Raw genomic sequence first — 10,740 nt, forward strand, 5'->3', positions numbered from 1 at the left:
AACCGAACAAATGTTTGCCACACTTTAACATTTTTTCTTTGTCGAACAAACAAACAAGACATGCATCAGCAGTCTTCCACGATGCAACCTTGTATTTGTGTGTGGAATCCCAGCGACATATTTTAAAGTTTGTAGTTTGCAAAAAATATTCAGAAAATCTGAACACTTTTCCAAAGCATGGTGCATATTGTATACCTTCCAAAAAGAAGAAACATTATTTTGAAAGCTAAGTTTATATGTATAATTTAAGTGAAGAAACTAGAAGAGTGCTGTGTTTATGTCCTTGAATGCAGAATTGTTTGATCAAAATAAGCCACGGTTCTTTTCCTTGATCATCTCCCGCCTCCTGCTCCTGCTGCCAAGCTAACCCTTGCTATGCCTGCACATCACCAAGGCAACAGCTGATTTCCAAGAAGTCAAGATTTGAGAGTAGGTGAGAATTTCTTGTAATTGAGTTAATCTCTGGTTCATCACTGCAGTCAGCCTCCGCACCGAATCCTGTTGATGGTGTCCTGAGTCTGTGTGTGTGTGTGTCGTCTCTTCGGAGCTTGTTTCAAGCCGTATGTTTACAACCAAACTCTGCCATTGTGCCCCCGGTGACCTTCAGAAGTGACAGGTCGGTGGCAGTTTTATTGAGTGTGGTAGCTGGGAACAAAGGTCAAGGTGTTTCAAGTGTTGCTGCGCTCTGCAGGAGGCGCCCTGCATGCACCACTCGACATGAAGGCTGCGGCTGTGACCGATGGGGAGCAGCACAGGAGAGGGTATGAAAAATAAACGGATCTCTGAGGGAATATGGACCAGCAGCCACTAGGTAGACACCTAAAATAATGAAGAAACTATAGAATATAACAGAAAAGTTGCTTATTGTGGATGATTCGGGTGTATCAACAGCAGGTTACAGAAAGAAATAAGAATCAGAGACCAAGGGGAAGCTTACAATATAGGAAAAAAATAATACTATGTAATTATTAAAAATAATCAATTCAGATTTCAACAATCTTAAGCTGATTGTGGATGTTTAAAAAATTACCATGCAAGTAGAAAGCAGCCACAATTTACAAGAAATTGAGAATAAATTAAGAAATAATAATATTAATAAGAATTATGATAGTTAAATCAAAAAGATAGCTAATCTTGACATTTCTGTGAGGAAGTCGCAGCAAGCGCAACGTTTAGTGAAGCCAGACAAAAAAAAAACCCTTTGAGCTCAATACAATCATAATGAACCTCCACCTTTTAGTATTTGTGGATTCACCTGTTTGCTGTTTTTTATTCTGTGAAACATAAACTGAATTATTTGTGGAAAATGGGCTCATTTGGAAAATAATTTGTAGAGCATATTTAAAGTATCCTAAATGATTTGAAATTGTATCGGCTACAAAATAAACCTCGACCTTGACATCCAGAGTTGATTCTAAAGGACACATTTTATTTAGATTTTTTTTTGTGATGTTTATGGAAAATCTTGGAGATGACAGTTTTATGTATACAAAAAGAAAAAGTCACCCACAAAGATTTAATGGCTGAAGACCTGGAGAAAACGTGGAACATTGTGTCACATTGTTGCCTTCTTTCCCATCATGACTTAAGAACTTGACTTTCAGACTCTGCTTAGCTAAGGACTGAAGCTTCTTTTGTCTTTCACATATCCAGTTTTTCAATTTCAATCAAAGTTTTTTTTTTAAATAACATTTTCAATATGAGGACTTTATGGTCTTAAAAATCTAAATCAACTCCTTGAAGTTATGAATCTAAACATATCTGCAGCAACAACAAGCGCAACACATGAGTTAAATAACTTCTGTCGTCTTTAATGAGTTCAGCAGATGGACAATACACACGAGGAATAACAGTCTTTTCAGTTCAGGTACAAAAAAAGAGATGCACAAAGGAAAATGAGCACATCCATCTCTTTGGTGTGACATGGAGGACAACACTGCAGTTAAAAAGTAAATAAATGGTTCACCTTCCACCAGGTCAGCAAGCTGCTTCTTCTTCTTCTTTGGAAGAGACAGATGTTTGGCAGGAAGAGAGTTGAAAGCGTTTCATCAGTCTGGTCAGGGTAGTTTTGCTGACGTTGTTAAACGCTGGTGTTAAAAATCAAGGCATTTATATGATCTTGTAACTAAAGGACAACAGTTTAGTAAGTGCTGATAATAAATTAACACACACAAAGTGAGGAACACAAAAAGACTGTGCCACTGATTCGTCTTTTAAAATGTTCAATGTTGCTCCGTGGCTGTGACTCAGGAAATTAAATGTTTTTTTTTTCCTTTTTTTCAAAAATAAACATTTTAAAACATGTCTGCAACAAAGTCAAACAGCAAGGAAATTAAGAGAGCTATGTGTTCCCCCTGATAAAAGGACATTTTTTTGGTTTTGGCTGTTTGCCTTGTGTTCAGAGTCTTGTGATCTCGCCAACTCTCCCGTACGGGACGAGTCCAAAATAGATGGAAACAGCACAAAAGGTGCCTTTTCTTCAGGGATTAGCAAATCTGTCGTCTTTGCGACGTCGGTCACTACTAGTGTGACTTGAACAAACTGTCCGGCTTTCCGCCTGGGAACAGAAAAAAAGTGCCTCTAGTGTCTTCCATTTGTTGCTAAACGAGGCCAAAGGCAAAGCTTTCCATGTGTGTGAGCGTTGTCACACCTCTGTGCTGTGTGTAGCCACAACAAGCCTGGTTGTTTATTGCACAAACACGGGAGTGCTCACGCCGCTCTGGTGTTTACCTGTAAACAGCACAGACATCGCTGGGTGTAACGAGCGCCACGTTTTGTTCCTGCGGTTTTTCTAACATGGCGAGGCTGCTGTTTACTGACAAGAGCCTAAACCCCCTTTTGCACGACGCGCCGCTGCTGACAAACAAACTAAACCATCCACAATGTTTGTCTTTGAGTGGAAGGGGCTGAAATCACGAGTCTCCCGTTTTGGTGAGGAGGTGATAATCACAAGACTAAGAACAGATAAACATGATAATAACATTCTGGAAAATGGCTAAAAATACACTGTCAGCCTGTTTATTATAAATACCAGCTGCAGCAAAAGCTGCGGAACAATCCTGTTCAACACAATAAAAGTTATGTTACCTCAACGCATCATTTTTCTTTAAAGCCTTTGGGATATTGTAGCCTTTATTTCCTTGGTGGTTTGAAGTGAAAACAGAATGAAAACAGATGATTCAATGCAATACCTTAAATCTTCAATAAAAGTAGAAAATATTTTTTCTGCACCTTTTAGTGGTTATTTTCCTCAATTAGCTGAAATCCATGACTTTTAAATTGTGGTTCTTGGGCTGCATTGAGCGATACTTTTTTAAAAAACTATAATTTGCAAAGTGAAAGCAAACAAATTGACTTTGATTCAGCAGAAGATAGTAAACCCAAGACAACCAGACTGCATATGTTTTGCTCTATTGACACCCAAAGTCAAAGATTCTGTCCAAATATGACAAAACCATGTTAGAAATCAAATGGAAGACCAGTTGGATTTGCTAACTGATGTGCTTATTTAGCCCACTTAGCTGTCTACTGTTAGCAACAGAAGCTAATGACAAAATCTTTCTCTCCATTTTTGTGCAAGGACTGCAGCAGCAAGTTCTTCAAAAGGACAGACAGCTAGACAGCACTGTTTCATTTACCCTGTGTTTTACAATAAATTTGGATCAGAAACCTCCAGTTTTCTGTCTTACAATTATGATTTATATGAACCTCGTTGTTGACTTTCTCTTCAAATTGGAAAAATTCGGTGTCTGTAAAAATGGAGCTTGTATTTAATCATCTTCCGTCAGTGAAGCTGTAGGAAGATCTTCCATCAAGTCCTGCATGTTGATAGTATGGCGGTACTTTAAAGAAGGTATTACTTACCAATGTGATACTTGTTAAAAAATAAAAACAACAACTAGAGAACCACCAGTTTAGAAGATTTATCAATATTTATGTCTGAATCAATTGGGGCTAATTGTAAAGGAGGTTCTCTTATGTTCTGAAATCAAAACATTTAAATAAAATTATCTGAAGGACAGAAAAACTTGTCCTTTGGATATACAAATCCACCATTTTTGACATGACAAACAGTGCTTCACTTTGTGCATTAGCCCAAGATCACTTTGTTTTTATGGAAAGTGCTAATAGATGTTGAACACTTAATAAATAAATACATTTCTGGAGAATATTAAAGAAGTCATTCAGCACTTAAAACTACTCTATCCCTGATTTATGCTCTTGCATTGTCTCAGAGCCTTTTCATGTTTATATAAAGTTCGTCACGTCACCTGAACTGTAACCAAAACATCAAGTGTTATGTGACGCAAAGCAAAAACAGCATGATACAATATGACTCCTGAAACATGTAACGGGACAGTCGGCGATGCGCAGAACTGGAATTCTTCAAGGGTTCATCGGGTTCTGACACAAAGCCCAACTCCAGAACACATTTTGCAGTGTGCTTGATCTGTCACTTGGAAAACGTTGGAAAATGTTGCAGCTTGAATAAGAAACACTATGAATAAAACTAAACATGTTCATTGGGTTATTAGATGGTAGAAGAAACAGTACATGAGGCAGCTATATCTCTGGCGCAGTCTGGCAGCAGTTCTCTGACACACAAAGCTCATTGTTCAGCTGTTGCTGCTGTATGAACTCTGCGGTTTCCTCAAGGATCTGCCCTGGGATGGGGAAGTCAGCTGGCGTGTTCTGCTCAACAGCTGATTTTTGAAGACCTTCAGTCTCTGCCTCCTCCGGGCTCGCTCTGCAGTGAGAGTTGCAGGGCTCCAGATTGCATCCAGTGCCCTGGAGGAACTGTAAAAAGTTCTCCTCAATGGAGGCTTCGCGGCTTGGCAGCTGCTCCCCCTCGACGGGCCCGGCCCTCTTGAAGATGCAAGCCAGGCGGCGGCCCAGCTCCTCTCGAATCTGACGGTTCAGGCAGCCGTAGAAAAAGGGGTTGGAGGTGAAGCAGAAATAGCCGATCCATGTGACCACGTCCTCCAGTTGGGTCAGCGAGGCCGGCGCGGTGGAAATGACAGCTGAGTAGAGGTGAAAGGAGAAATATGGCAGCCAGCAGCAGAAGAACTGACCACCGACTGCCACCAAAACTACTGCTGCCTTCCCACCGCTGAAGGTCCTTTGAGGAGTTGTACGTGCTCCGGTGCCTCCAAGGCTTGCTGCCATGGTGGAGTGGCTGCTGACAGAGTCAGAGCGTTGCCTTGACGTGTCCACCCAGGTGGGGTTGGGACCACGGTGCATGGATGCCACTCGGGCCACCTTAAACATATTGCAGTAGACCACCAAAATGATCAGCACCGGGCACAGAAAATAGATTACAGTGAAGAAAACCATGAAAACAAGACGTGTGGTCCTGCCTCCTGTCCAGTGGAGGGAGCAGTGTCTTTTACTGGGAATGAGGACTTCAGGAGTCCCCACAGTCGGGGAATCCTGAAACAGATATCCTAGCAGGGGCAACATCGACATGACGACAGCTTTAATCCAGATCCCAACTAGCACCGCTACCACCACCCCAACCGTCATCTTCACCTCATGACGCATGGGATAGACGATGTAGTAGTACCGCTCCACGTTGATGGCACAGATGGTGAGGATGGCAGCGCTCACTAGACACACACTCAGGCAGAGGTAGCTTCGACACAGGGCCTCATCCTCCAGGATCCGGTCTGACAGCATCCCCAGCGGCATCACCAGCAGCGCCGCCAGCAGGTCCACCAGACAGAGGTGGAACACAAAAGCAAACTTCCTCAGCTGCGGCGTTTTAGTGATGACAATCATCACAGCCAAGTTCCCCACCACCGCCAGGACGTCCATGACGAGCATAGCACACAGCCCTAAGGTCTGATTCAGATCTATCCCATTATCGGTTGTTCCGATTTGTCTGGTTATGTTGGAGACATTTGGCCAAAAAGAGTTTTGGAATGGGGAGGCAGCAGACGCGTTGTTCCAGGAGGGCCGTGGTCTGATAGTATGCTCCATGAGAGGTTGGAATGAAGAGGAGGGAGCTTGCTGAATTTCACGGGTCCATCGCCCATCCTCCTCTTTCAAAGGGGGAATCTGAGAAATTCAGCCTTTGGTGTTGGTCATAGTAACCAGTGAGGATTTGAGTTTGGAGGCTGGCGGGCGATGATTCAAGTCTTCACCTTGACGTAGACAATCTTGAAAATGAAGGAGTCCTCTCTTGACTACTCAGCAAAGACCTGGAAGAAAAAGAGTTTCTAAGTCATTTACTTCTTCACATGGACTTTATAGACTTGAAACTAATCTGTCTTTTGGGGAGTGTGCTTCATTGAATGATGTCGGACAATAAAACCGATTGTGTATCAAGTTTGTAAGATGTGCAAAATTATACACAAATCCTTCCAGCATCAAACACCAACTCGTCCATTCTTATTTAACATTCAGTGCAGAAGTGCAAAAGCATGGATAAGATGTTATAGAGTTAATCATTTCAAAGCTTTAAGTTGTGTAAAATAGGTTTTTTTTTCCTCTAAATGCATTGCCCTTTGTTGGCCCAAACCTTTTCTGTCTTTTAAAAGTTATTCATCTCGATGCCGGCTGCACTTATTTACTGACAAGGCCATAATTTATTGGATATTTTGACATCTGCATCCTCAGATGTGTGTTTTCAGGGCAGCAAGCCCCCAGGGAGAAGCTAAAAGCAAAGGGTTGAACCATATGTCCGCATTAAGAGAGCAGAGAAGAAATTATGGATGTCCAAATAAACTGCAAAACTCAGCATTGCAGAGCTCCCTGTTGTCTTAAGTGATGTGAGGAGGAGATCAATAAGCGCTTTTCATATCGCAAAAATCCTAACATGTCTTCCTGCCATTAGGAAAACGCCAGAAAACTTTGCCGACAATTCTCTTATGAAATCAAACAGGACTCATGCATATGGTGGTGGGTCACCCTCAGCAGCTTGTTTCAGTGTTTGCCAGTCGAGTAGACAGTGTTTACTGTCACAACCTCACCTGGACGCAACCCCTCACAGTGTTAAAGCTCAGGAATGAGCACCGAAGCTGTGGTACATTTCCATATGCTGCTCACCTGCAGGTGCAAGTTTTCCACTTCATAGGTGTCACAGGCCTCGTCCCCTGCAGGGCTACTCATCTTTTTCTGCCCACGTATACACACAACAGGCGCAACCATCACCTGACAGGTGCAGGCGTAAGACAGTGGGTGGTCTTTTCTTAACAGGTCAAGGGAATCGAGTCACTTATTTAAACTTCCTATGATGGAGCAGCAACTGTGGATTATTACTTTAAAGTGGGCGGGAGCTGAGTTACACCAAGGTCTTGCAAAGTTGCACGTTGTGAAAATTTAAAGTTTCCATCTCATCATTACCTCTGTTTAAAGACATGTTGGCGAATGCAATTTTATTAGATTGTAGGGACCATATCGTGAAGTATGGCTGGCTCTCCACCACCTGGTGCTTCAGCCAGCTGAAAAAAGGCCTCTCTGCTTTTTCCCTTGATGACAACAAAGACAAATTTGGTTGTTCTGATAAATTAACAATTGAAAGAATAACCAGTTTCCACCACATAAAGTCATGGGGTGGAAGCTAAAGAAGCTCCACTACAAAACCCAGCTACAAAAGTGAATGCAGTCTGGCTACCACAGCAGATAGCCTAACTAGTTAACTCTCAAATATAAGCTTTCTTTAGTCCCAGTGTTACTCCATGAAAAGGAGAATGACAAAGAGATCCTCTGCTTTTGCTTAAATCTGTGCATAAAATCAAAATAGCTGTGAATAAGTGTTGCAGACAAAACTCATTGCAACTCGTAACATTAATAAATCATAATATATTAGCAGTGACAGGGAATGTTATCGCTTTTTTGTAAGTCAAAGAAATTTGATCCTGGTTTATTTGTTTTGGTAGTCGTTTTAAATTGTGAACATTTTACTAAAGGTTTCCAGACCATGAAAATGTGAGTCTGCTCCATTTCGTACTTACATGAAAGCCAAACATTACCATCACTTTGTTGTACAGAGAAGCAGTCTAATTTCTAAAAAGGCCTCATTGAGCTAAGTGTCATCTGAAAAGCACAGGAATTTTTAAATGATCCATTTTATGAGATACAAACCACACAAACAGAACTATTTATTGTGGGAAGGAAACATTTAGCACACTTTTGCACAGTTAATGTCATCAAATCAGCAACAGCAGTGCAATTTAAGTTCAAACTCGGGCTCATGCTGGAAAAAAATTCATACAAAGCTACAATCCAAGGCTGTGCTGAGTCCCTCGGACTGCTGACTTGGAAACATATGACCCTATCATATGCACATGACACTGTTTGCTGCAAACAGAAAAAAAGTAGGCTGTTGTTCAACCGAACCTCTCGCTTCACGTCTTTCTGACTTTCCTGCAGCGACGCACGAGCAGCAGTAGTGACACGGTGTGGAAAACGAGGTGTTTGCGTCTGTAGTTTGTTGTTTTACATGAAGAAGCAGAGATGTGGTGGAACATCATCCTGCCTCATGAGTCACTCCGTCTACCTTCAACCCACCTTCTCGCTCCGCTGAGGGGGCAGCTGTGGCTGGAGATGTGTGTGTGTGTGTGTGTGTGTGTGTGTGTGTGTGTGTGTGTGCGTGTGTGTGGGTGTGTGTGTGTGTGTGATGAATAGTCAGTGACATACCTGAGTCTGCAGAGGGCTGCTTCCTCCTGTGAAGGTTCCCAGTCTGCTGAGGCACTGCTGACCTGTTTCGCTTTCTCACCCACACACACAGCAAACACTGATACACACCACGTCACAGGGAGGGAAGGAAGGAGGGGAGGAAGGAGGGAGCAAAGAGGAGGAGGGAGAGGATGAGAGTCCTGAATCTCCTCCTCACCTGGGCCATTTCAAGTTGCCATGCCTGAGACCGGTCGCATGCTTTCATGTCACACACACACCCTCACACACCTCCAGCCTCTCAGTTTTATCTTTGCCTCTCTGAACATCAAGGTGATCCAGAGCCAAGAACAGGAGCAGGAATGAATGATGCCCAAATGGGTGTACATACTCCCCACACCACACACACACATAACACACACACCCACACGTACACACACACGCACACACATGCATGCACGCACAGACACACACCCCCACACACACACACCCACACCCCCCACACACACACACACACACACACACACACACACACACACGCACACAGACTCTTGGTGTCGTCCAGAGCGACTGCAGAGCTGTGCAGGCAGCGGTGAGCAGGCAGGTTCCCCCGTTCTCTACTGGGTCTTAGTGCCTCTGCACACAGAAAGACATTTCCCTGCTTTTCACTCCTCCAGGTCACCACACCACAGGTCAATCCAGATCCTGGTAACAGCCACCGTTACCCTGAGGAACCGTGTGTATTTTTTTCACATTCATCACCAGTTATTGACATGAGGAGACATCTTACTCTCCAAGAGTTTCTGCCATTTTCCAGTGATGGTTGTATACATTCAGGTGACAAAGCCACAGAAACCAACCTGGTCCCCTGTTAAACCTACAGTCATATTCAAGAAATCAGAATATTTAAGAAAATGTCATTTATTTCAGTAACTCAGGTTACTAACTACAATACGTGATACAGATTAAATACACAAAGATTTGTATTTTCAAGCCTCATTTTCAGTTACCTGTGATGATTTTCCACTTCTTGGTAATGAAATTACCATATTAGAGATTATAGTGTTACTCCAGACTAATAAATAAACATTCTAATTTTAATAAAATGAAATGAAAATGTGGCAGGATCCTTAACTTGTTGTTTTTTTTTTTTTTGTTTTTTTTTACATCTTAATCAGTGTCTTGATTTGTGTTCTGCAAAAGTTTGTTTCTGCCTCCATTGATTTTATCTACATAAAATCTTGTCTATTTTCGGTTGTATAAATATGAAAAATCAGAAAATCTGTAAGAGGCATGTAGCGTACATGTATCATGGTGCGCATAAAGGATTTATGATGGTGTGTTTTGAGCATTTTTTTGCATCTGTTTTCTTTTTTTAATCTAAAATGGTTGCTGTTGTGTCTGCCAGCTCCTTTCATCCATTTATGTTACTCTACTTTCCTGTTAGGCCGTGAAATGAGGATTTACACGGCTGGGATTTTCTGTCTTCTCTTCATGCCGCCTGCTTCCTGATGGATTGGTTCATCACTTGACACGGATCTCCATAAACCCAGATGAGTTTGACATTGCTTTCTCTGATGAATCAATCGGTCATTTAAAAGCATATTAATTTATTGATCCAATTACTGCCTTGTTTGTCTCCTGAAGGTTACCTGCTGAGAGCCTTTAGGTGCTAAAAAAAACTAGGCTCGGATTATGATGGAAAGACAAACAGTATTAGGGTTTGTGTGCTCACTGAGTTTAGCTTCTTAATGTTAGAAGAAACTGAAGTGCTTAAGTCGATTTTTACAAATAACAAGCTCGTTGCATGTTAATCTGAGGCATTTTCAAGCTGGGAAGTGAGCACAGCGGCCTCTTTGTGTGTGTCGATGTGTGCGTGCGCGTCCTGTGACCGCGCTCGTGTCCGAGGTGTTGAATCATGACGGAAATAGCGGATCCTTGGTCATGCCAGGAGCACCAATCACAAGGGAGGGAAACACAATGGTCTCCATAGCAACACCAACTTTTGCTTCCCCGTGTGGCCCCTGCTCCCCACCGCAGCGTGAACCTCAGGGCAAACGGCCTCACTACCCAGCATGCATCAGCAGCCATTTGTGGAGGCGCTCATTGTGTCTTCTGACTGTG

The 10,740-nt window shown here is 42.5% G+C and overlaps 1 protein-coding gene across 1 annotated transcript; it reads right to left on the reverse strand.

Annotated features, from left to right (window-relative positions):
• Positions 1 to 1,790: 1,790 nt before the first annotated feature.
• On the reverse strand, positions 1,791 to 9,048 carry gpr61 (G protein-coupled receptor 61). The gene is made up of 3 exons (XM_055049360.1): positions 8,908 to 9,048; positions 8,641 to 8,737; positions 1,791 to 6,200 (listed from the first exon to the last, which is right to left on the reverse strand). The coding sequence occupies exon 3, from the start codon at positions 5,977 to 5,979 to the stop codon at positions 4,564 to 4,566; it is 1,416 nt and encodes a 471-aa protein (XP_054905335.1). The 5' UTR covers positions 5,980 to 6,200; positions 8,641 to 8,737; positions 8,908 to 9,048; the 3' UTR covers positions 1,791 to 4,563.
• Between the last annotated feature and the right edge of the window lie 1,692 nt (positions 9,049 to 10,740).

The sequence above is a fragment of the Poeciliopsis prolifica genome, unplaced genomic scaffold (assembly GCF_027474105.1).
Source record: "Poeciliopsis prolifica strain line A6 unplaced genomic scaffold, Auburn_PproV2 SCAFFOLD029, whole genome shotgun sequence".
Lineage (NCBI taxonomy): Eukaryota > Metazoa > Chordata > Actinopteri > Cyprinodontiformes > Poeciliidae > Poeciliopsis > Poeciliopsis prolifica.